The sequence below is a fragment of the Mirounga angustirostris genome, unplaced genomic scaffold, assembly GCF_029215605.1.
Source record: "Mirounga angustirostris isolate CCGP_5_RB_7025 unplaced genomic scaffold, mMirAng1.0.hap1 SCAF_6, whole genome shotgun sequence".
Classification (NCBI taxonomy): domain Eukaryota; kingdom Metazoa; phylum Chordata; class Mammalia; order Carnivora; family Phocidae; genus Mirounga; species Mirounga angustirostris.
In genome coordinates, this window is record NW_026991714.1 from 126,748,216 (window position 1) to 126,774,846 (window position 26,631).

Here is a 26,631-nt window from a genome sequence, read left to right on the forward strand (position 1 = left end):
TTATATATTCTTTTTCTGTTACTGCATAACAAATCTACTACTGCATAACTGCCTATTTCTATTTCTGCATAACAAATTAGAGACTTAAAACAGCACAAACGTATTATGTTGCAGGAGTCTGGGCATGGTTTGGCTGGATCCTCTGCTCTGGTCTCACAAGGCTGCACTCAGGTGTTAGCCCAAACTCATTCAGATTATTGGCACAATTCATTTCCTTGAGGTGTAGGACTATGATCTCCATTTTCCTGCTAGCTGTTGGGTGGGAGCATTCTCAGCTTCTCTCCATAGGCAGTTTACAACCTAGCTGTTGGCTTTCTTCCTCTGAGGGCAGCTAGAGAAACTGTTTGTAAAGGGCTCATCTGATTAGGTCGGGCCCACCCCAGATAATCTTCCTTTTGATTCATCTAAAATGACTGATTTGTTTCCCTATCATGTTGCCCCGCCCAGGTTCAGACTGCCCTCTCAGCTGGCTTTCAGCAGGCTCCTCACTGACTCAGTCTTGCTCTTACTGCAGCCAGCTCTTGAGGCTGCAGCCAGGGTGATAAATTCTAAATCTAATCCTGCCACTCCCTGAGAGGAACCCTTCAATGCCTCCTTGTTCTTCCTAGGATAAAGTCCAAACTGTGATATGGTTCAAAGTCCTTCATGATCTGTCCCTCCCCACCCCACTGGCCTGGGCTTTCGGCTTTCAGCTCCTCACTCAGTCCCCCACCCTGCCCCCTTACTTGCTTCCCATTTCTTTCCACCTGGTCAATGCCTCTTTACCTGACCTTATTACATCTCACCGTAGACATCACTAGCTCCGGGATGCCTTTCCTGCCTGATTGTCCCAAGACCATAGTAGGGACCTTCCCACAGGCTCCCCACCCCAGAGTTTACTGAATCAGCAATCATCACAATGCAGTGTAATGTATTGTCTTCCCAACTAGATTGTAGCTGCCGAAGGTCACGAGCTGTATCTTATATTTTTTGTATTCTCTGCATTGAGCAAGGACTCATACATGTCCCCTGAATGAATGAATGAATGAATGAATGAATGAGTAAATGAATGATGAAAGGATGAATGAGGGGAAAAACCATGACTATACTTTTCGAATATCAGCTCTGCTAAGTGACTACATACCGGGGAACCTGAAAACAAAGCAAGTGATATTCTGGGAAATCTGGGAAACCCAAGTAGCATATGGCAACCTCAGGCATAAAATTCCACTGAGCCCTCTCAAGAAGCTGCTGCTTTCTAAAAACAAAAGGAGAACCAAGGAATATGGGATTTAAATTGGGAAGAAAGGAAAAATGCAGAGAAAGCATTAATCACCTGAGGAGAAAATTCCCTTTTTAAATGGGAAAAGATATGTTCTCTTCTGTTTTCCTTTTGCCCACAGATTGAGAGATTGATAAAGTCACAGCAAAATAAATCATGTTAATTGTAGTCTTGACTGGCCTCCTGAAGAGGGTGGGTTGTCACAGTTAAGCACCTTTTGTTTTCTGATGGGTGTGGGAATACTTGATGAAAGGAGGAAAAGTACTCAACGTTGGTTAGTTAGTTAGTTAGTTAGAGGCCGGAGTGGGGGAGGTTGACAGAGTGGGGGGATGTGGAACAAGTGGAGGAAACGAGCCTGCCCTGTCTCCCTGAGGCTGGGCTCCAAAACAGGCTCTTTTCCCTGTCTGGGAAAGAACCCTCACCGAGCCCCGAGGACAGGGGACTCCGGAACCCCAACATACCCGATGGGAGTTTGTGAACTTGTGTGCTTGTGACTCCACATCTCCTCAAAATCTTTACTAACATCTCCTTCCTCAGTAACACGTGTAGTACAGACGGGTCCTGGGGAACTCAGCAAGGTGGGCAGTGCCGGGCCGTCCGGCACAGGGACAGGACAGTCATTCCATAGCGGCATCTACATTACACTTCACCCAGAAAATGTTTTGAAAGATGCATGTTGTGTAAAATGCCCATGTACGAAAATGAGGAGCAGTATCTAGGTACTCGTGTGTGAAATCCTTGTCTTATTAAGAAACTATTGGCTGTTGTTGAAATAGTCCTCCAGGATTTCAGAAGACTTGGTCACCTGGCCTCGCTATGGGAACAACATCAATGATGAATCATCTCAGCCTTTGAGCCATTCATTCAGAAATCTCCCTTGCGTGCCTGCTGTGCTGCAGGCTCGGGGCTAGATTCTGGAGGTAGAGTGGCCAACCAGCCGGAACTGGTCTCCAGATGCTGCGTGGACCGACGTGGCGACTTCTGGATCCAAACCATAGCCCCAGAATCAGAAAATCTTACTGAATACTGCTGGATGGATGCACTGCCACATCAGAGGATCTAACTCTGGGAACAGAGACCATTCTGAGTTGTTCTGAATGTGTTTATGTTTACATATGTCCCAGATAATAAAATAGAAAGATAGCTTCATCTGATGGGAAAGCAGGAGCAAGCCTTTCTAACAAGCGGGCCCAGCACTGTGGATCTCAGGCAGGAGCGCTCTGGGGCTGCGTCATCTCCACCTCCTCCTTCCTAGCTGACCCGGGGCTACACTGGCTTTGGTACTCTGTCTCCAGGTCCTGAGTTGGGAACTCGCCTCGTTGGGGTTGCTTGAGGGATGCTTCTCTTGAGAAGGAAGTTAACCTGGAAGAAAAAAAGCAGCAGCTAGGAGAGTAGAGGAGTCAGTTTTCTATTTCCTGGAATTGAAATTGGGGAAGACCTCTTTGGACCTGGTTTCACCACAGTTCCAGGTCCCGAGGGCAAGGGACTAAGGAACATTATTACAGTAGCCCTGGTGGTGTCACGCTTGGCTAATAGTCCTAAGAAGTGGTACATAATCGCTGGTGATACATAGGATATACCTGGATGAACTAAATATACATTTATTTTATAAGTATTAGAAGAAAATTACATCTATATCTCAAACAATTTCACTAATAGTGTCGCTTAGGACAGGAGCTATGATTGATGGTGCCCTAATAATCCCCTTTATGCCAATGTGTGAATCACAGGTGCTGTGCTCAGGCATGCCAACGAATACCTCAGACCTTCAGATCGAAACTTGCTGCCATAATTGCTTGAAATTATAGATAGTAGAGATGATACAGATTATTACATGGATTCTTAAATTCCAAATTTCCACATGCAAGGAATGCATCCTTTCCAGCAATACATTGAAACTTGCCCTCTGGCCATGGCATGCAGACGTAAAGATGCTTCTGACTGACAAGTGTAGGCTCTGCTGGCTGTGGAACCATCCTAGCGAGAGGGAGTGGCACAGTGTTCTAACCACACTCCCCTGAGGGATCCTTGGCTTTCAGGCCCTTGGAACAGTTGGAGCTGCTGAAGCCAGCTGAGAGTTGAACAACAGAAAAGAGAGCTCTCCATGGGGTTATTTTCTGCCTCTTCCACAAAAATCCACAGCCAGCTTTTCTGCTAGTTCCCCAAAGTAGAGGAAACCAGAGCTAACTGTACTGTTATCATTACCATTTCGTATATATAGTAATTCAGAGATCTGGGAGAGAGAGAGAAGGCAACAAAATGAGGGAAGGATAGAGGAAAAGGAAAGGAGCCTGATGTCTGGCCAGATGTGGAGAAAAGCAAAGAGGACACTGGACAACTCTGGGAAATATTTGAAAGAGTCTTAACTGTAACATGAAAACCCTCTAGTAAATAATTTTTTTCCCTTTTTTTCTTCCCCCAGCCAGATGGATCTCTGCTTTAAAATGAAAAGAGAGATAGGTTCTAATGGATTCTTAGCTGGTTTTCTCTCTGGGAATTATATCCAAAAGATAATTTTTTTCTTTCTGTTATATTTGACATAATGATAGGTTATGTTAATTTATTTAAAGCCTATAGGACAAAGGAAGTGAAATCTTTTGCAGTAGAGTACATAACTTCAGCGGATATGCCGTTGCTCAAATCTGACAATGAAGAGCACTTTTAAGGCAGGGCTCATGCACGCAGCTGCCAATCAGTCATTGGATTTTAGGGTAGAATGAGAAAAAGGGATGGGAGAAGATATTCGCAAATGTCTTATCAGACAAAGGGCTAGTATCTAAAATCTATAAAGAATTTATCAAACTCAACACCCAAAGAACAAATAATCCAGTCAAGAAATGGGCAGAAGACATGAACAGACATTTCTGCAAAGAAGACATCCAAATGGCCAACAGACACATGAAAAAAATGCCCTACATCACTCAGCATCAGAGAAATACAGATCAAAACCACAATGAGATATACCTCACACCAGTCAAAATGGCTGAAATTAACAAGTCAGGAAATGACAGATGGTGGCGGGGATGCGGAGAAAGGGGGGACCCTCCTACACTGTTGGTGGGAATGCAAGCTGGTGCAGCCACTCTGGAAAGCAGTATGGAGGCTCCTCAAAAAGTTGAAAATAGAGCTACCCTACGACCCAGCAATTGCACTCCTAGGTATTTATCCAAAGGATACTAACATAGTGATCCAAAGGGGCACGTGCACCCCAATATTTATAGCAGCAATGTCCACAACAGCCAAACTATGGAAAGAGCCCAGATGTCCATCGACAGATGAATGGATAAAGAAGATGTGGCATATATATACAATGGAATATTATGCAGCCATCAGAAAGAATGAACTCTTGCCATTTGCAATGACGTGGATCGAACTAGAGGGTATTATGCTAAGCAAAATAAGTCAGTCAGAGAAAGACAAATATCATATTATTTCACTCATATGTGGAATTTGAAAGACAAAACAGATGAACATAGGAGAAGGGAAGGAAAAATAAGACGAAATCAGAGAGGGAGACAAACCATAAGACTCTTAACTATTGGAAACAAATTGAAGGTTGCTGGAGGGGAGTGGGCTGGAGGGATGGGGTAATTGGGTGATGGGCATTAAGGAGGGCACGGGATGTAATGAACAGTGGGTGTTTATGCAACGGATGAATTACTAAATTCTACCTACCCCTGAAACTAATAATACACTATATTTTAACTAAATTAATTTTAAATTAAGAAAAAGGGGGGGAGAGAAAGTTAGTTGGGAAACTGGAACCAGATAATAGGCTGCGATGGCAGAGTTAGTCTGCTTCCTGCACCTGCAAGTAGATGTGGTTTATAACGTGCAGGAGCTAGGAATAGAAGGAGAAGAGGGTAAAGGGGGAACTATCTAGAAATTTCAGAGGACTTTTCAGAGGATGTAAAGAATTCTTTATTCGGATCCCTGTGTTAAAATAAGGGGTTATGAACACAGCTTGTAAGCTTAGCATGAGGCCCTGTAACATGCTGGCTAAGAAGCAGCCCTGAAGGCCCAAGAGAGGTTGCAATGGCGGCTCCACTTACTGGCTGTGTATGCTTCTTACCTTCTCTGAGTTTCCTTGGCCATCAATGGGAATACTTAGATGTCCCTGACAGAGTTGTTGTTAAGGTTAAATGAGATCGTTCTGGAAAGCTCTCCTATCGTGTCTCATACATAGTAACCATTCAGTAAATGGTATCTGTAACTGTATTTGAAAAAAAACAAGCTCCTTGACTGCACAGAGTTAACAGGGAAAGGCGCGAGCGGGTCGGCTAAGCTCTAGGGTTGTATAGAGAAGGAACTGGACAGAGTGAGGAGGCCCTAGGGAAGAGCGGACTTGTGGGACACAAGGTCTATAGGTGCTCATTAAATAGGACTGTCTTATTACCTTTTCCCTATTTTGAGAAATCTGAAGTTTAGTGTCCGTGACTTCTGAGCTTTTTTAGCTCCGAGATCCTAATCTAAGATGACCAAAGCTGAAAAGGTCCAGCTGGTAAGTCAAAAAAGTTCCTTGCTTCTGGTTCTACCTGTAAGAGACAGCTGTGGAGAGGTGAATCCTGGAGAGCCGCGGGCTCTTTTGCTGAGGTGAGTGGCCAGCAAGACCGTCTGGCACACAGGGCACCAGGAGGGGGCAGAGCACCATCTGGTGGTAGTCCCAGCTGATGGCGCAGAAGCATGCCACCCAAGGGCGTCTGTGTATCTGGGCAAGGTCTCTGGGACTTACAAACTAGCATTTGTTGAGCACTTTCGATATATAGGTCACTGTACTAAATGCTTTATATGCACTTTCTCATTCCAACCTCTTATAAAGGAGGTGATTTTATCAGCAATTTACAGAGGAAGAAACTAAGGAAGACTGATTAGGTAATTTGTCCAAGGTCTGTAGACAAATGAGCCAGATTTAGAAGATAGTGCTCCTCATCATTGTGCTGTGTTAAACAGAAGAAAGAGAAAAAAACAAAAGGAAATGGGAAGGATATAATAGAATGAAAGGAGAAAATTAAGCATATGAGAGCAATGATTTTTTTTTTTTAAGTGAAAGAAGGAAGCTCAGCAGAGACTAGAACCATGCAATAGGTTGTAAGTGATCTTTACAGTGTTCTGTGAATGTCAGCCTAACTCACCAGTTTGGGTTCCCCAGGGCCCACGGTCACAGTCACTGTCTCTGGGTCAAACCCAGGTGCTGTGGCAGTGACAATGTAGGTACCTGGAAGCAGCAGCCGGAAGTAATCGCCATGGTCACCTAAAAGTTACAAGAACATAACTCAGTCTGCTGATTAGAAATTTGCCATTTGGGGCCTTGATCTGAAAAATTATCTGAGGATTTTAGCTGACCACAGCTTGATTTTTTAAAATAGCATGATGAAATTGGTTAAGATCTAAAACTATCTTAGGTTATTTTATTTATTAAGGAGCATGGGTTTCCCCACTCATGGGGAGTAGAAGTTTCTATACTGAGAGTATTGCATTTAATTCTATACCATGTATTTTAAAACAAACTCATGTCCAGGAAAGGGTCACTTGGAGAAAGGCTGAAAGATATATGAATGTTTTGTATGGTAAAGAAACTACATGAGACTTCTGTTTCAATGTTTGAAAAGCCACTGTGAAGAAATGACATCTACCTAAAAAAATAAGAATGAGAACTATGAGTTTAAATTGTAGGAGGAAAATTTCGCTAGACAGAAGCAGAACTACTGTGACAGAGTTATCAAAAAAGAAAGGGACTGCTTCATGTAATTGTGAGCACTGAAGCAGAGAATGAATGAGTGTCCCTGGTAAAGCCACACAGTTGTGCAGTGCACAACCTGCACTGATGGACATAATGGACATGATGGCCCCGGGTTAGAAGACCAGTTGTCAGTGGTACTCTATGTGTGTAATCTTCTCTTAAGTGGGAGGGCTGGACTAAATGACCACTAAAGCTCTGATTTTGAGAATTCTATTTTTAATATTTCTTCCATCACCTTCTAAAGGGGAAAATAAAATTCAAAAGAAAGCCCATTTTTCTATGGCAGGGATACAGCATTTTGGCTAATGACTTTGTATCTCTTTAGAATCAGTTGTGACCATGCCTTTGAAATTTCTTTTAAGCAATGAATAATTGAAATAATAAATGCAATTAAGAATGGGACAGACTATAAATACTAAAGAAGTCTCTTCTCTGCCCCCTATTAAATGTAATTCCTTTTAAAATACTTTAGCAAAAGCAGTACGTTATTATGCATATGTTGGATAGTGTAGGTTATACCCCAGGGGCCGTCATTTTCTTAATTGGGGACTTACACCCAGGAATGGTTAGGTAGCATTATATCAGAAAGGCCCAATTCCAGATACAGCTATTATAAGGGCTTCAGCTATCTTTCTCTGTAATCAGCACTAGATGCTTTTCTAAGTAACATAATGAATGTTAGCAATGAGCTTTTTCGGTGGTGAAATGAGTAATTTGTTAATTTAGCATAATGAGTGTTGAAAGTGGGTTCTTATTGGTGGAATTAGTGGTATTCAATATATATTGATTGGCTAGAATGTTTCAGAGACATTCCCTGTCTGTGCATGAATACAGTATGAAAATCTAGTAAGCCCTGAAGTTCTGAGGGATGCCCAAGGTTTGATGGAGGTTAAATGGTCTTGGGTCCAGCCACCGGCACAGAGGCCTGATGCTTGACTATGAGGCTATAGAATTCTGCCTTTAGAATGTTGCTGCTTTTGCCTTGAATGAGCCTTTCATGTAAGATGTGTTGGGATCCACCTCCAGTAATATTAGTTATCTCCGAGATTTCATCCAGTTTAACCAGACTGTAAGTCTGAACTGTAAGATGCCTGCGTGGTATTAGGCATTGGTGTTGTAAAATGTGGCTGAGCCTTGTTTGTATAGAGGCTGTGGGAGGTAGGCAAATTTTACCCACCCCTGACCACTGGTAGCTACTGTTCTACATTAAAACCAAAACAAACATCAAGAAAAAAAAGAAAGAAAGAAAAACCTAAGAGTTGTGCATGATCAAATTTGGCTGGGGCAGTTTGCAACGTCTGTGCCATATGAGATATTCTGTACCATTCTAGGAGGTTCCAGGTTGGTTCCAAGATCTGCCTCTGCCATCACTCTTGCCCTGCAACAAGCCTATAGAATGCATCTTGGTAACTTTTCCCTGGATGGAGGTGTAGTGAAATGCCTGGGTCACGGACAAGACTAAACGTCAGTTCTATAGTCCTTTTCTTTTCAACCCCATTTCACACCAGTATGTGAGCTACCACTACCTCAAACCCAGAAAACACCCCTAACTAAGTTGTATGAGGCAGTGACTCCTGAATGCTAAGAGAGAAGTTACATCTTCCTAGTCCTGGCCTCTTAGTTCACTGTCCCTATGTCTATCATCCTTCCTTCCTCCTGTCCCCACCCCCAATGTCTTTGACACCTCTGTTAGTCTCGCTGGCTTACAAACTGGCCTCCCAATCACGCTGAAAAAAGGTGAGGACGTGAAGGCTTCCTTCTCACCCCACTAAGCATGGCCACCTACCTGAAGTGACATCATGGTTAATCCCACTAACAGAAATGATAGCCTCCGCAAGGTTATTATAATTCTCATCACGCACCATTCCCTTGATGCCCTGGTGTACCTGTGGGAGAGTTTACAGTGCACGGTTATGACCATGAGACATGTGTTCAGTGTTTGGGAGTCCTCAAAGCCCTTTCTCATATGCTTTTACAAGTGATCTTTGCAAAGATTATGGTAATAGCCCCTTAATTAGCTGGTCTCTCCGTCCTCCTGTTCCTCAACAATCTCTTCTCAACAGCATGCTCAAAGCGATCCTGTGAAAATCTAAGGTAAATCATGACATTAGTCTACTCTCTGTCTCTATGGATTTGACTACTCATATAAATAAAATTATACAACATTTGTCTTTTATGACTGGGTTATTTTTCTTTGCATACTGTCCTCAGAGTGCATCCATGTTGCAGCATGTCTCGGAATTCCCTTTTTTTTTTTTAAGGCTGAAGACTATTCCATTGTATGTCCCAACCGCATTTCATTTATCCACTCATCCATCAGTGGACGCTTGGGTCGCAACTTGGGTCATGGTTACCTTTCAGCTACTGTGAATAATGCTGCTATTAGCATCAGTGTACAAGTATCTCGTTGAGATCCTGCTTTCAGTTCTTTTGGATCTATACCCAGGAGTGGGATTGCTGGATCAAGTAGGCTATTCTATGTTTAATTTTGGAGGAACCACATACTGTTTTTCATAATGGCTGCATCATTTCACATTCCCAGCAATAATACACAAGGGTTCTAATTCTCCACATCCTTGCCAATGCTTGCTACTGTCTTTTACGGTAATTTTTTTATAGAAGCCATCCTAATGAGTGTGTATTTGATTTGCATTTCCCTAATGACTGCTTGTTGCAGGCCTTGCATTTCCTGTCGTGTCCTCATCAAGGAGTCCCTGTTCCCCTAGAAAGCTGTATGATTCTCTCCCTCATGTCCTTTAAGTCTGTTTAAATGTCATTTTCTCTGTAAGGTCTTCTACATCGGATTTTGCATCTAACATGTTATAAAATTCACTTTATTATTTTGTTTAGTGTCTGTCTCTCCTCCCTGGAATACAAGCTTTACATGGGCAGGGATATTTGTTTGCCCATAACCCCCAGCACACAGTACCATTTCTGACAGATAACTGTGCTCAATGATGTTGAATGACTAAATCTGATGGGTAGAAGAAGCTCAGATGTATGGTAGGGAGTCAAAGTAAAAGTCAGAACTGAGCCTCACAAAAACCCTTGCTACCATCGGAAAACACTTATCTTTCTGTAACCAGGAAAGTTCAAGAATGGGATTTTACCTGTTCCAAGAATTGGATGAGGGCTTCCCGATTACCCAGCCACTCACGCTGTAATTCCTCTTGGCGAGGAAACTTGTCACAACTCAGTTCCAACGTGATCTCAAAACAGTTGGAATGGAGATAGTTAAAGTCTTGCATTCCTAAGGGGAAGAGGGCAGCGGCAGATCTGTATAACCAGGATCCCACCAATGCTCCCGCTCAACTCTCCAAAACCATGATTTCTCCGTGCCCCCCATGACCTTCTATTCTACCTCTCAGTCTCCACTTATTTGTCTCCTCCATAAAACCTTTCCCCAACTTCCCAGTTTTCTCTCTTCATAAATGCCCATTTTGTCACCCCCATCCTCTCCTCCCCATTTCATCCCTTAAATTCACTTCCTGACCCTTGGCATTTCCAAAGTCTGCTGGTTAGTGGTGCCTTGACATTAGACTCTGCCCCTGTACTGCCTCCAAGGGGACAGACCTTCTCTTTGGGTGATGATACTCTTCAGACCTTGGAGGTTCGAGATAAGATGAATATCTTGCTTTCACATCCCTCCTCCTATCTGAGAACACAGCACTAACCTGAGAATGGTTAATCCAGAAAAACAGGCCCCTGAAAAAGCAGAAGGCAGCTGTACTTTTCTTCAGTGGAATGCTCCTCTGCTTTTATCTTCTGTATTCTCCAATTGAATCAATGATTTTTTAATATGCTCCTGATTTATTAGAGTGGTGTTTATATCACAAGGGTATTTGGGTTAAAAACTATTCATCTAGTCAACTTCACCTGCTCTAAGCTGAGGAGCATAAGTGGCTGTTATAGAGAGAATGGGGAAAGTTGGAGAACTGTGCCTCTTTCACTGGATCACTCTCTGCATCAGAATAATGGAGAAAGCTGTGCCTTCCAGCCAAATACAGGTTGCTGGGCCTTAACTAGGGTTTCAGTAGGTATGGGGTGAGCCCCCCTCCCAATTTGCAGTCTAACAAGTTCCCAGGTGATGCTAATGATGCTGGTCCAGAGATCACACTGTGGAACCAATCATTGTAATGAGCTGAATAATCCTGGAATTGTATCAGCTTATTTTAGGGCAATGATTTTCACTGGAAGCATGGACCATGCTTTCCCAGATGATGGGAAGGGGGAGGGAGAAACAAGTACAATTTGAAAAAGTACATTTCATATTTTAAATTGGGGGGAGGATGACCTATTGGTTTCCTAATGCAAACTAAAAAATAATAATAATAATAAAGTTCAACAAAATCTTCTCACCTTGTGTTCAAGCAAGTTTTTAGCCACAAGAAGTCTATCACCTCCCGGTACTTGGTGACTCCCTAACCTTCTTCCTCTCTACTTTCCACAGAACCAGCTATCAGCTCAGCTCTTATCAGTGCGTTTTCTGTTACCTGGGCTCTGTCCAGGTCAGATGTGAAAGTATGGATAGCTGCTAAAACATGATGCCTAAAAGAACCTGGCTTCCTGCTTCAGCCTCTTCCCTATCTTTATGTTCCCTATCTACTGAAGGTTAATAAACAGAGGTTCTATTTCAACCCTTGGTGTTGGGGAAGGCCCAAGGAATAGAGAGAGAAGCCTCTTGCTGGAGGTTTCTGCTATGCCATCCAATAGCCAATGTCCATGGCAAACACTTGTGATGGGCAGGCAGGGTACAGAGAGCACATAGCAGAGGAACTGTGGGTGTCCAGGCCAGCTCCTTTGTTCATCTGTTGCTATGTAAGGCATAGTTCCATGCTACTCAGAAAAGACACGTAATAGGGATGCCTGGGTGGCTCAGTCGGTTAAGCTTCTGCCTTCGGCTCAGGTCATGAAGCCCAGGGTCCTGGGATCGAGCCCTGTGTCAGGCTCCCTGCTCAGTGGGGAGTCTCCTTCTCCTTCTCCCTTGGACCTTCTCCCCTGCTTGTGTTCTAGCTTTTGCACTCTCTCTCTCTCAAATGAATAAATAAACAAATCTTAAAAAAAAAAAGACCCTAACATTTAGGACACCTGGGTGGCTCAGTAAAGCATCTGACTCTTGATTTTGGCTCAGGTCATGATCTCAGGGTTGTGAGATCAAGCCCCAGGTTGGGCTCTGTGTTCAGTGAGGAGTCTGCTTGAGATTCACTCTCTCCCTCTCCATCTCTCCCTCTCCCCCTTCCTTGTGCTCTCTCTCTTTCTCTCTCTCTCTAACAAATAAATAAATCTTAAAGAAAAAAAAGAAGACCCTAACATTTATAAGCAAGCCAGGCATTTCCAAATGCTTTATGCACATTATTTTACTTAATATTCACATCAAAATTACAATGCAAGTATTATTCTTTCTTTCTTTCTTTTCTTTCTTTCTTTCTTTCTTTCTTTCTTTCTTTCTTTCTTTCTTTCTTTCTTTCTTTCTCTCTTTCTTTCTTTCAGAGACAGCATGGCAGGGAGGGGCAGAGGGAGAGGGAAAGAGAAAATCTTAAACAGGCTGCACACCCAGCATGCAGCCCAACATGGGGCTCAATCTCACGACACTGAGATCATGACCTGAAGCAAAATCAAGAGTCAGATGCTTAACCGATTGAGCCACCCAGGCGCCTGGCAAGTATTGTTAAAGTACAGGTGAGAAATCAAAGCACAGAGAGGTTAAGTAATTACCCTGAAGCCACATAACTGGTAAATGGGCAAGCCGGGTTTCAACCCAATGTACTCTTACACCCACACTCTCAACCACTTGACTTCATTATATTCCTCCTATGCCCTGATCTACTGTGTAAACCACCAGTTTTAAAGGACCACAAGGTGTCTCTACCTTTGTTTTAAAGAATCACAAAATGACACTGAATGCCACCTTAAGACTTCTCCATTTCTCAGATCTCTACTTGAATGTAAAATTCTATGGTATTCCTGTTGTTTCCCTGAGAAAAAATGATAATTTAGAAAGAGAGATGAGCCCTATTCCACTTCGGCTTGCAGCACTCTTGTACCCAGGACTCTTCTTACCCTTGCTGAGAGAATACCAGGAAGCCCCATTAGTGATGCCATCTGGGAAGTAATCCCCACAGTTCCAACCTTGGTGCATCCATCCATGTGCATATGAGTAGATCTTGGCCAGCTGTAGGTATAGCAGGTGGAAAATGACCTGAGTATTCCCAACTCATTCAGCAATGCTCATACTCAGAAGTAGGGTGACACCACAAAACCCCACTATGTATAAACAACTGATTACTTGCTTTAGTGAAAGAAAATACCAGCAGGCGTAGGAAGATGGTGTGTGTGCGTGTGTGTGCCTGCATGTGGTGGACTAGAGTTAGAAGAGCTGTATTCTGATTTTTCCACTATCTTGGGGATAAGCTTCTTCAAGTGCAAAGTGAGCGGTGACACTAGATGACATATAAACTCCTTTCTAGGTGTACCATTTTCTAGCTGAGTTTTATGAAAGAAAACAAGGAGCAAGTAAGATAAGCCTTGGCCATGAAGAGAATTACAGTAGTCCTCCCTCCCCCGTGGTTTTGCTTTCTGTGGTTTCGGTTACTCGTAGACAACTGCGGTCTGGAAGCCGATGATCCTCCTTCTGACAATATGTCAGAAGGTCAGTAGTAGCCTAACGCTAGGTCACAATGCCTACGTCATTCAGCTCACTTCATCTCACCATGTAGGCATTTTATCATCTTGCATCATCACAAGAAGGGTGAGTGCAGTACAGTAAGATTTTTTTTTAAAGATTTGTTTATTTATTTGAGAGAGAGTGAGAGAGTGAGCACTCCCACAAACAAGGGGAGGGGCAGAGGGAGAGGGAGGGAGAGAATCTTCAGACTAGCTGCTGAGCACAGAACCCAACGTGGTGCTTGATCCTAGGACCCTGAGATCATGACCTGAGCTGAAACCAAAAGTTGGCTGCTTAACTGACTGAGCCACCCAGGGGCACCTACAGAAGATATTTTGAGAGAAAGGCTACATTCACGTAACTTTTATTATAGTATATTGTTATAATTGCTCTATTTTATTATTAGTTATTATTGCTAATCTCTTATCATGCCTAATTAATAAATTAAATTTTATCATTGGTATGTATAGGAAAAAATTATATATAGGGTTCAGTACTATTTGCAGTTTCAGACATCCACTGGGGGTCTTGGAATGTATCCCCCAAGGATAAAGGGGGGACTCCTGTATGTATTGGGGGTGAGAGGTGTGTTGGAGAGAGAGGAATATATGTGGAATCTCTATAATTCTCTTTCATTACTACTTCATAACAGTGGGGAAAAATGAGATTACTGGAAGAAAAAATATAATAATATATTTGCTTTGCAAAGCAATAACTGGTGTAATTCTCTATGGAATTCATTCATCAATAAATTAATAATTAATGCTAATTATATTAATCATACTTACTAATAATATATTAACTATAAAATAATTAATCCATTTTTTATTCTCCTGCTGTTTTGAACTATTATGTAAATATTTTTTCATGCACATGATCTATTTTTTCATTAATGTAGCCATATCACCATAACCTTGCACATTAGCCCCCCCTAGATACTTTCCTGAGCCCCAAGTGCCTCTGACCAGACGAGCTGCCATGCTGCATACCTTCTGGAAAAGCTTGTCGTCGGGCGTGGGGGTATTGGCAGTGCGGCGGAACCCTCGGACCCGATGCTCAAGGGATTTGTCATACGGGTAATTGGCCACCACTGCCCCTCCATGGAGATTGGCCGAAAGAACGAAGTTGAAGGAGCGGATCCACTGGATCACAGCCTGGGTCTCGGGTTCCACCTGTGGAGAGATGAGGGCCTGGCGGTGAAGCTGTAGCCGGAGGTGCCAAATGGCCATGCAAATCAGTCTGTCAGCTAGTGGCCCGAGAAGACGGCATGTCTGAATACAACAAAGAGCAGCCTCCTGGATATGAGAAGTATAGATGGGGAAATTTTGGTCTTTTGCCTGATGGTTTAAAAAATTAAGTAGATGGACTCTTTTTCAAAATGAAATTGCATGTGGAATCCCAATATACAAAATAGCTAAAAGGAGAGCATTTAAGGCAGTGAAACCATTGTGTATGAGACTATAGCAGTGGACAGATGCCATGATCCACTGGTCAAAACCCATAGAATGTACAACATGAAGAGTGAACGCTAATGTAAACTAGGGACTTGGGTGATGATGATGAGTCGGTGTAGTTCTTCAATTGTAACAAATTACCACTCTGGTGGGGGAGGTTGATCATGGGAAGCTGGGAACTCTGTACTTCCCCCTCAATTTGGCTGTGAATCTAAAACTGCTCTATAAAAAATAAAGTCTATTACCGAGGACTTATCTCAGCAGGTGCAACTAGCAGCTGCTGAGAAATTCAAAGTTCAAGGTGAAGCTATCTCAAACATTCAAGAAAACACACGGACTCCAATTGTACACGAGGAGAGTGAAGAGGAAGAGGTTGATCAAACAGGTGTAGAAGGGGCGCCTGGGTGGCTCAGTCGTTAAGCGTCTGCCTTCGGCTCAGGTCATGATCCCAGGGTCCTGGGATCGAGCCCCGCATCGGGCTCCCTGCTCTGTGGGAAGCCTGCTTCTCCCTCTCCCACTCCTCCTGCTTGTGTTCCCTCTCTCGCTATGTCTCTCTCTGTCAAATAAATAAAATCTTAAAAAAACAAAAAACAAAACAAACAGGTGTAGAGGTTAAGGACATAGAATTGGTCACGTCATGAGCAAATGTGTCAGGAGCAGAGGCAGTCCAAGCCTGAAGAACAGCAGTAATGCTATTACATAATAAACAATGTAACCATTGGAAAATGGAGGACCTGGTTTTTTGGTGTTTCAAAAGAATAACTGTAGCTTGGTTTGAAATTTGTACTGTTTTTATTATTCATAAAGTTGTGGCTTCTTGTTGGATGAAAAAAAATAAAGTCTATTAAAAAAAGGGAGAGAGAGAGATTGGTTTGAAGAGGGGTAGCAGGGTTGGAGAGCTCAGAGCTCCCTGAATCTCTTTCTATAGCTAATTGTTGGTGAGCGCACAGTGCATCACATGTAAGAGAGATTTCTCCATAGAATGCTAGAGTCCTCTGTCGACAGTATAGTGCAATAGAAAGAATGTTGGCTTAGGAGTCAGAAGACCTGGGGTTTAATCCTGAGTCCATCAATTATTAGCTGTGTGAGTTGTAAAACAAGGATGGATGACTGCTCCATGCATTCACCCCACAGTGTTACAACAATCAACTGAAACGCTAAGGAATAATTTTGTACAACTGTAAAGTACCGTGCAGCTGTAGGATAGCGCTTTCCCTTCACTACCATGGCCACTAACATCAAACAGCATGTGCTCCGTGAGGGGCCCTCTGCTGGGGTTGCTGGGGGCAGAGAATGGATACAAAGAGCGGAAGATACCGTTCCTACTGCTCTGGACAGATTAACACCGAGTTGATGCTTAATTCTTGTTTGTTTAATTGATGTGAAGATTGCTAGAAATTCCAGATGCTGATTTACCTGCTTCTGCATGCAAATTTCATCTCCTACCTGACTTTTCCAGTTGTCTGGAAGGGGCAAGTGGTGGTTAGGGCCTCCGTGTTTCTCATTGTAGTAGATGTAGGTGTTGAGATCGGGGAAGTTGCGGTTCAAGTCCACTCCATTTGCATTGTTCCTGCCAACCAGATACCCAGAGCTGTCTGCGCCCTAGTGGGAAAATGAAGAAATGAAAAAGGAAGGTTTCAGGCTGAATCCTATAGTTGGAGAATACTATGTGGCATAGTATTTTGGGGCATTAGCTTAATCTATCAAATGACGTAGCATTTTCTTCTTTAATCTATCCAAAGTCCCAGTGGTATGGTTTAAGTTTCCCTGTAGACCACATGCTGATGGTAGAGATCCCAGGAGAAGCTCTAACAAGAGTAGGGTGTTTCAGGATAATGGGAACCCTTATTTTTTTAAAATATAGCTTTATTGAGATATAATTTACCTACCATAGAAGGTACGATTTACACACCATTTTAAGTGTACAACTCAATGAATTATTAGTCCCTGCTGACAGAGTCATGTGAGCATCAGCACAATCTAACTTACGAAGATTTCTAACACCCTGAAAGGAAACCTTATGCCCATCCAGTCATTCCTCATTTTTAGTCCAGCGCTGGGACATCACTTTCTCTCTCCATAGATTTGCCTTTTTTGGCCATGTCAGTAAGAGGGATCACACATTACGTGTTTGGCTTTTATCACTGGGCATAATATTTTTGAGGTTTCTCCATGTTGTAGCATGTAACAGTACTTCATTCCTTTTTGTGGCTGATTAATATTCTATTCTATGGATTTACTATACTTCATCTATTCACCAATTAATAGATTATTATACAGCCCTAGATCCTAGGGCTGCTGTAAGCTGTAACAAATTACATAAACTAGGTGGCTTATCACAACAGAAATGTATTCTCTCACAGTTCTGGAGGCTGGAAGTCTGAAATCAATATGTCAGCAGGGTCATATGCTCCAAAAGCTCTAGAGGAGCTCCTTCTTTGTCTCTTCCAGCCTCTGGTGGCTGGTGGCCATCCTTGGCATTCCTTGGCTGTAGATGCATCGCTCCAATTTCTACTCCCATCTTCACAGGCCTCCCCCGTGTGTGTCTGTCTCTGTACAGATTTTTTTCTTCTTATAAGGACACCAGTCATATATGAGTTAGTCACCCCAATCCAGTATGATTTCACCTTAACTTGACTGCATATGTAAAGACTCTATTTCCTAATAAGGTCACAGCCAGAGGTTCAGGTAGACATGAATTTGGGAAGGGGAGATACTATTTAACACCGCACATGGACATTTGGATTATTTCCACTTTTTGGCTATTGTCAAAATGTTGCTATGAGCACTCCCATACAAGTCTTTGTATGGATGTATGTTTTCACTTCTCTTGGGTAGATACCTACTAGTAGAACGGCTGGGTTATGATTTAAGTCTATATTTAACTTTTTCAGAAACTGTTAAACTGTTTCCAAAGCAACTGCACCATGGAAATCACCCCCAACCCCTTTATTTTTTACACTTAGGATCCTTGTTTATTTTTCTTCTTAGCAGTATCAACTTTCTGGATCGCTTAATTTCTCTGCTCACACTTCAAATTGTATCATTTATTTGGTCATGTATTCACTCATTCATTCATCCTTTTAGCCCATCAATATTCACTTAAGTGCATCTCTACTCAAAGCCCCCTGAAAGACACTAGGAAAAGAGATAATGAAACATTACGCCAGCCTTCTAGAAACTCATAATATATACAGGGAGATAGATATATATGTAAATGATGAAGATATATCAAGTAGTAAAATAGAGATATGTTCAAAGGCCCTTACAAAACTGAAATTCCATTTAATGTTTTGTATGGCATTGGAGAAGGGGAACAGTGTCCACTGGACCCCTGTGGACTGAGAGTAGAGCCCAAATTGGTGGCCGTTCCTGGAAGTGGGGTGAATGGATGGACGTTGGGCAGCTAAAAACTCACAGATGTAATACCACTTTCATATTTTAAAAAAAAATCCTTATTGTTCTTAGATTTCTCTATTTTTCATGGCATTCTGCTCACATTTTATTCTTATATCTCATTGAGAACTTATTTCTTTAAGTTACCTTAAGTTCCCTACATTAATTCTGTTCAGGAGGAAATATTTATGTAATTTTTCAATCGGGAGTTTGATTTTTCACTTCCACGAGATAATGATTTTCATTACATTTCCAGGAGTTTTTCACTACTTGTGCATTCATATCGATGTAGCTCCTAACTGTCCATATTAACAGCTATGTTAATTTACTTCTCAGTTGATTTACCACTCACACCAGGTCATTAGGCTAGCAGGTGAGGAGTTTCCTTAACAGAAAGTTCCCATAAGCAGGGTAGGTGGTATATTCATTCATTCCCTACTCCTTCCGTAACAAATTACCACATACATAGTGGCTTAAAAAACACAAGCTTATTACAGTTTTGGAAGTCAGAAGACTGAAATGGGTTTCACAAGACTAAAATCAAGGTGTCAGGAGGGCTGTGTTCCTTCTGAGGTCTCTAAGAATCTGTTTCCAGCTTTTCCCAGCTTCTAGAGGCCACCCACATTCCTTGGCTCAGGTCCCTTCTTTCCTCTTCGAGACCAACAGCACGACATCTTCAAATCTCTCTGACTGTGACCTTCTGTTTTCCTCTTCCACATTTGAAGGATCCCTGTGATTACACTGGACCCATCCAAATAATCCAGGATATTTTAAGGTCAGATGATTAGCAACCTTAATTACATCTGCAACTTTAATTCTCCCTCACCATGTAACATAACATATGCACAGGTTCTAGGGATTAAGATTTGGAAATCTTTGGTGGGATGGGGAAAGGGGAGATTATTCTGTTTTATCTACAGGTAGCTTTAAAGTTTGGTGACTAGGCAGGTCTCCCCTGTGTAGCCATGCAGACAGGTTTTCTCTGGGTATGGCAGGTAGCTCTGCAAGTTTGAGAACCTGATGGGGCCTCTCCTGGGCTCAGGTTCAATATCTGCTCACTCTGAACAAGTACACAGCAGGTGAGCAAAGGTGACTGGCTCCCCAGAGATGGCTCTAGGATTTAGGGGGCTGGCAGGGGTTTTCCCCACTTTCTGCCACCCCACCTCATTCCCCAGAAGATGTGGGCAAGTCTGACATTCTCCAGTTTCCCCACTGCAGTAGTGGGAAGGGCCAATAGAAGGAGAGCAGCCAGGCTGGAGGTCTCCCCGCCACATCTCTTTCAAATATTCCTGCTACTTTGGAAACTCAAGTCTCGAGATGTTAATGTGCACCTTTCTGATTTTCCAGTGGGGGAACAAAGCTTTCTTTTCTCATTTGTTGAGTTGTGTTGGCAGGAAGCTGTGAGATTGCAAGGGGCAAATTTATGTTTTGTGGCTCCATTCCCCTCCCTGACTCTACTTACCCCCCCACCCCCAGCCCTATCTCAAGTAGGTTTAAAATGGGATGGGCCAAAAGGACAGATGCTGCCTTGTTCCACTTGTATGAGACAGAGTGGTCGGATTCATGGAATCAGGGAGTGGAGGGTGGTTGCCAGAGGCTGGGAGGAGGGGGAACTGGGGAGTTACTAATGAAGGTACATAAAGTTTTGGTTGAGCAGGATAGCTAAGTTTTGGAGACAACATTGTACCTATAGTCAACAATACTGTCTTGTACACTTAAAGTTTTGTTAAGAGGGTAGATCTCATCTTGGCTGTTCTTAACACAATAAAATTTTTTTAAAAAGTAAAGTAGTGAAATTTAGTCTTAAAAATGAAAAAAAAATGGCAAGACTACCTCAAATAGACATATTTTTAAATTGGAAAAAAAGCCTCTTTAATTTATAACCCCCCACCCCCTCGTCCAAAATCCCAAACAAACCAGGTTTAGACACAGCTTTTAAAGGAACATATCCATTGTGTAAGGCAGATGCCTGGCTTCACCCTGGAAAAATTCCAATTCAGTATATGGGGGGGGGTGCAGCTAGGAATATGTATTTCAAAAAATCTTCACCTATGATTCTGATGCACAGCCACACACACACACAAAATCATTGATTTAAAGTTAGGCACACTGACATTTTGAATTTATGCCAGAAGATGAAGTAAAAGCCCATAGACCCCTGCACAATGTAATTCTAGAATAATTTAAAGGTTGAGTACTATACTAGTAGAGGAAAAAGCCGTGTAGAAATATGGTATTCACCTAGCAAAATACACAAATGTCCAATCACTATGTTGTATACCAAAAACTAATATAATATTGTATGTCAATTATACCTCAATTAAAAAAAAAAAAGAAATATAACCCATAGCATGACGAATCTAGAATTAGCCCCCTACCGCACAATTCTGGGACAAGCTAGTTCTATTCCCCCCCAAATGCAAATGGGAGTGTAACGTGGGAGGGAGAAGAGTATGCAGGGTTCGAAGCTAAAAATCGAGGGAAGGAGGTCTGTTTTGCAAGAGCCCTTCACACCTGTTTAATATTTTCCAGTTTAGGAAGCACTGTCACAGACCCTGCCTCACTGATCCGCACAATAAAACCGGGAGGTCCCCGGGGAAAGGCGTTGAGAGAACGGAACCCGGAGGGAGCCCACGTTCACCGCCTAGGCTGCCACAGGGCTGAACCCGGGTCTCCACACTGTGTCGTAGATCCACCGGCCTTCTCTCGATGACACGGTGGCACTGGCAGCGGGACCCGGAGGACTGTGCGCAGGGCCCCGCCCTGGGGCTCGGTACCTGGGCGGCGGCCACCTCGTAGCCGTCGGGGTTCATGGACGGCAGGATGTGCAGGCGCGTGCCCTCCACCAGCCGCACGATGCGCTGGTTCCCGTTCCGGAACTCCTCGCACAGGAACTCGGCCAGCTGCAGCAGCAACTCGCGGCCCAGCACCTCGTTGCCGTGCATGTTTCCCACGTACTTGACCTCCGGCTCCACTGCAAGCGCGAGAAGAAGATGCAGGAAGAGAGAAGATGGGGAAAGCTTGCAAGTGCCAAGGATTCCTCACCATGCAGAGGGACCTTTTCCCTCTTTCCCCGTAATGAATAAATGAAAATCTTACGCTTCTGCTGGGTCTTTTCCAGTGATTCCTGAGGCCCTTTTGGACAAATTGCAATGATAAATGCTACAGAAACCCATGCCCTCGAACTCCTACTGTGTTCATTACTTCTAATCTTCACAGAAAACCCGTGAAGAAGGCATGATTAGCCTCAGGAAGAGGGAAGAATGGAAGCAGCTGAGTAACTTGTTGTAGGTCACCTAGTTAATTAATAAGATGGAGGCCCTAAGCCCAGCTGGCATCTAGAGTAGCTTGGTACTTCTCAGAAACAACTCTTTTCAGGGTAAAAATGGTGTTTTCCCAAGACCTGCTTGTATAAAGTCTAGGTTATGGCATAACAGTTCCAAACATCCCAGTTGAAAACTTAATTTGCCTGGTACCAAGACAACTAAAATACATCTGAGAATGCCATGTCTTGAGGCACAGAGGAGGAAGGAGTGATTCTAGGCCTTCTCTTTGGCTATGCTTACTGTTCAACTGCAGGAAGAATTGAGGGCATGAAAAGAGCCTCTAGAACCACTTAAAGAAAATCATGCTTGCCTCCTTTTAAAAAGGAGAACAGCTCTTGCCACTTGATTTCTCCTCCACCCCACACTCTCCTGCTTCCATGACTTTTCTGATTCTGGACCTCTTCATCTCCACATTTCCAAATCCTCCTCACTGTCTTTCTAGGCTCAGTTCAAATGTCACTCACTCAGAGAAGGCATCTTGGGTTCTCCCTGCTGGGAGTGAACTTGTTATTGAACTTCCCTTTACTACTTAACATTTTCTACTCTGAGTTTTACCTAATTTTGCACATCTCCTGTTTCCTTTGCTAGACCTGGCCTTCGCAATGTATGCACATTTTCATTTTCCTTAGGATACAATCCACTGTATTTATCTTAGTATACCTACAGGAGTCTTTCCCAAAGGAATGTTTATAACCCACAAGGGTTGTGCAGTGAATTTTCTATAATGTGTATTTTTAAATCTTAGGGTATTTCTTTAATCTTAGATTATGTCTTTCTTACTTTTCTTGGCATTAAAATATCCCTTCTTTTAGGAAAGGACGGTGATAGCAGATGGCAGATAGTATTCTTCAACATCCTTGGTCAGCAAAATAAAACCTGGAAAATCTATGTTTGTCCCTTCCAATCTCTCTTATTTATTAAAACAATCTTTTTTTAAACTTAGGTGAAATCCAGGGGCGCCTGGGTGGTACAGTCGGTTAAGCGTCTGCCTTCGACTCAGGTCATGATTCCAGGGTCCTGGGATCAAGTCCAGCATTGGGCTCCCTGCTCCGTGGGGAGTCTGCTTCTCCCTCTACCTTTCCCCCCTGCTCATGATATCTCTCTCTCTCTCTCTCTCTCTCTCGGATAAATAAATAAAATCTTAAAAAAAAAAAAAGGAGCTCTGATCCAATCAACCTTCTTAAAAACAAAACAAACAAACAAAAATCTTAGGTGAAATTCAAAAGTCTGGGAACCACTGCCCTATAGAACCCAGCATAATGTCTTGTACTTAAAGGTGCTTGGTATAAAATTCTTTGTCCCCACTTTCCATTTATCCAGAATAAAACCACTTCTCATAACAACCCCTGCTATCATTTTGGTTCAAGCCCCATATGCTGACACCTGGTTTATTACAGGAAATCTCCTTCTCGAACCCCTTGCATCTGCCCGCCTGTAAAATCTATTCTCCTGAGTCACTGGTCAGCAAGCTTTTTCTGTGCAGGGCCAGATTGTAAATACTTTGGGATCATGGGCTATATTGTCTCTGTCTAGCTACTCGACTCTTCCAGCAACAGCAGACAGTCAATACAAAAACAAATGGGCAGGGGTCTCTGGCTGGCTCAGTCAGTAGGGCATGCGATTCTTGATCTTGGGGCCATGAGTCCAAGCCCCACGTTGGTGTAGAGTTTACTTAAAAAAAAAAGAAAATGGGCATGGCTGTGTTTCAGTGAAACTTTATTTACCTAAACAGGGGGCTGGCCCTCAGGCTACAGTTTGCTGACCCCTGTTCTGAGTGGTCTTTTACAAATGTATCCCTATTTTTGAGTGGTCTTTTAAAAATCCTAAGTCAGATCATGTCATTCTTCTGCATAAGACCCTCCAGCGGCTTCTCACTTTACTCTAAAAGCCAAAATCTTTACAAAGGCTTAAAAGGCACCACAGGATCTCTTGCCCAGTAGCCCTATTCCCAACCATACAGCTCTGACCTTGCTTTCCTGTTGTTCACCTTGCTGGAGCCATGGGGGCTTCCTTGCTGTTCCTCACCATGCCAAGCACACTCCTGCTCTTCCCTCTGTCTGCAAACAGTTTCCTCCCCAATGATAGTACAGCATGCTCCATCACATCACCTCAAATGAGAAGCTTTTCCTAAACAGCAATAACCCCCTCCCTGGCATTGGCATTCTCTCTCTTTTCAAGGTTATTTTTCTCTATAGCACATTTTTCCATCTGATTCAATATATATTCACTTAGTTACCCACTTGTTGCCAGTCTTACACTGATAGAATTAAGTCCCCTGAGGGAGGGGTCTTTGTTTTATTCTCTGTTTGTTGTATATTCAGAGTCTACAAAAGTGCTTGCAGATGGCGGCATCATCGGCGATATTTGTGGAATGAATAATGAATGTGTGAATGGATGAACAGCTAACGTATAGGGCATCAGAGAAAAGAGAGGTTAGTGAGGACTAGAATAGGATGGGAAAGCCTAAGGAGGCCTTGAATGCTAGGCAGTGGAAGGGGGCATGGGAGGAGGGCCTAACCCACATTGTTCGCTAGCACCCACAAGCATCCACAATGAACATACACCCCCAAGCATGGTGCTTTCAATGCAAGAGTGGCTTCAAAGCAAGGTCCTCATCCTCATTTAATGGCATGGATCTCCTTAAGGCAGCTCCGCCCATCCTTGCCCTCCCCGCTGGCCATGGAACACTCTGAAGCTGTCAGGGCAGAATCCACTGGGTGTGAGGTTGTCACTGAAGGATTTTAAGGAGGGCAGTGAGAGGACTCTGTCAGTATTTGGGAAAAGTATTCTGGCATCTGTGTGCTAAATGGAAGGGTTAGAGAGTGGTGGCAGGTAGGAGTCACGAGAGTCAGGAGCCTAGTGCAATGTTTTAGGCAGGTTGTAATGGTGTTTGGCTAGTGTGGGGGATGTGGAAGTGGAAAGGAAGAGAGAGATTTGAAGCTGACAAGGTGAAGGAGGAACTGATATAATTTGGATGTCACAACTGCTGTAAGTAAAGAAGTGAGAAATTAGAAATAACTTAAATGTCTATAAATCAATGAAGAGTTACCTACAACCATGCAATGGAATATTATGCAGCCCAAAAATATGTTGTAGATGTACATTTATGGACACGGATACTATTTATAAAAGATGATGAGATGAGAAAAGCAGTTCTAGTATGATTCCATTTTTATTTAAAAAATATGTGTGCTGTGGGGTTGTTAAACATGCATACAAAAAAGTCTGGAAGGATATGCATCACTATGTTTAACAATGATCATCTGTGAGTGGTGGGATTATGCGTGAGTTTTGTTCTTGTTTCTTTATCTAATTTTTATTTCAATCTAAACACAGATTGCTTTTATAATATAAACAAACCAACAAAAAGTAATCCAATGAATAAAACTAATACCCAAGACCTCAAGCTCTCTCCAGGTTCCCATACACTATCACGCTGTCATTCCCCAGAAAGATATCCCTAAATCTTTTGAGGTTTCCTGGCAGAACGAGAAGAGCTAATTGTTTCTGCTTGTGTCTCCTGAAGCACTGAATAAAGATAGCAAAATAGCACAGAAGAAAGAAGAGTTATGGGAGGGAAGGCAGGGGGATGGGGTGGGAGCAGGGAAGAAGACTCACCTTTTACCATGAAGGTCTTGAGCAAACAAAACCTCAAAAAGAAGAACAGACTAGAGCCTGAATTAGGGCTGCAGCTCCCCCAAAGCAGGGGCAATTTGAGGGCTAAGTAGGGAAAGACTTAGCACAGCTGGAGGAAGAGGTGATATTTTATAGGTGGAGGGGTCCATGGACTTCCTCAGAAACCACCCCAATTACTGGATTTGTAAGGGAAGGGTCCTGCCCCATCCACTCCAACAACTGCTCAGGGCTTACAGGGCTCGTGGATCCCAGGGTAGTCGCTGAATTCCAGCACGTAGAGGTGTCTCCCCTTCACACTGCGCCCGATGCTGTACACCCGCGTGATGTAGGGACATTCGTTGTGCACCTTGTACAGCGTCCGCACAAGCTCGTCATAGTGGTGGTGGCGGAAGGTCACCGGGGCAACCAACTTGAAGAGAAGGAGAAGATGGAAGGAGACTGAGAGCAGGCCTGGCATCTTGCTGGGCTTTTTCAAAGAGACCTACTAAAATGGGCTCCACCTCTCCCAACAACTGTCAAAATCCAAGGGCCAAGAACCAGCTCTTCCTAGTTTCCCGCCAGTAAACACCAGTCTGACAGAACCTGGCAAGGAAATGCAGAATTGTCCCGTTCAGAGGGGAAATTATTTATGTAGCTCTGAAGCAGCCACTTATCTCTCCTCCCCCATCACTCGGCTTCTCCTCATCCAGGGAAACCTTTTGAAAGGTTTTGTACTCCCCCAGAATGGGTAGTTTCACTGATTCTGGCTTACTGATTAACTGGACTGTAAACAAGCTTCAATAAATAGTTGCTTATAACCCTTTGATTCCCAGAGAATTTTGAGAAACTTGGCCTGTGCTTATTCCCTATATTACAATTTAAGGAGATGTATTAATGAGAATTCTCTGTCCATTTCAATCAATCCCACACACAGCTGCCAGACTCTGAAGCACATCTCAGAGTCTTGTCCCTTTTCCCTCTCAAACATCTTTCGACAGATACCATTGAGAAAATGAAAAGATAAGCCACTGGCGGGGAGAAAACAATTGCAGTTCATAAATCTGATACTATATCCAAACACATCAAGGACTCTTACAACAAAATAATAAAACAAGCAACCCATTTAAAAAATGGGCAAAAGATTTGAATAGACATTTCACCAAAGTAGATATATG

General features: G+C 43.0%; 1 protein-coding gene across 1 annotated transcript; it reads right to left on the reverse strand.

Annotated features, from left to right (window-relative positions):
- Window positions 1-1,984: 1,984 nt before the first annotated feature.
- On the reverse strand, window positions 1,985-26,164 carry CPN1 (carboxypeptidase N subunit 1). The gene is made up of 9 exons (XM_045878608.3): window positions 25,712-26,164; window positions 21,293-21,489; window positions 16,566-16,721; window positions 14,655-14,837; window positions 13,062-13,173; window positions 10,112-10,251; window positions 8,788-8,887; window positions 6,394-6,512; window positions 1,985-2,623 (listed from the first exon to the last, which is right to left on the reverse strand). The coding sequence occupies exons 1-9, from the start codon at window positions 25,932-25,934 to the stop codon at window positions 2,528-2,530; spliced, it is 1,326 nt and encodes a 441-aa protein (XP_045734564.1). The 5' UTR covers window positions 25,935-26,164; the 3' UTR covers window positions 1,985-2,527.
- Window positions 26,165-26,631: the final 467 nt, after the last annotated feature.

Excerpts from the sequence above, each read along its gene's own strand:
- CPN1 (XM_045878608.3), bottom strand. The coding sequence starts at position 25,934 with ATGCCAGGCCTGCTCTCAGTCTCCTTCCATCTTCTCCTTCTCTTCAAG. Across the intron at positions 10,252-13,061 it reads CTGGTATTCTCTCAGCAAGG|GAATGCAAGACTTTAACTAT; the intron begins GTAAGAAGAGTC and ends TCTTCCCCTTAG. Across the intron at positions 8,888-10,111 it reads TCATCCAATTCTTGGAACAG|GTACACCAGGGCATCAAGGG; the intron begins GTAAAATCCCAT and ends ACTCTCCCACAG.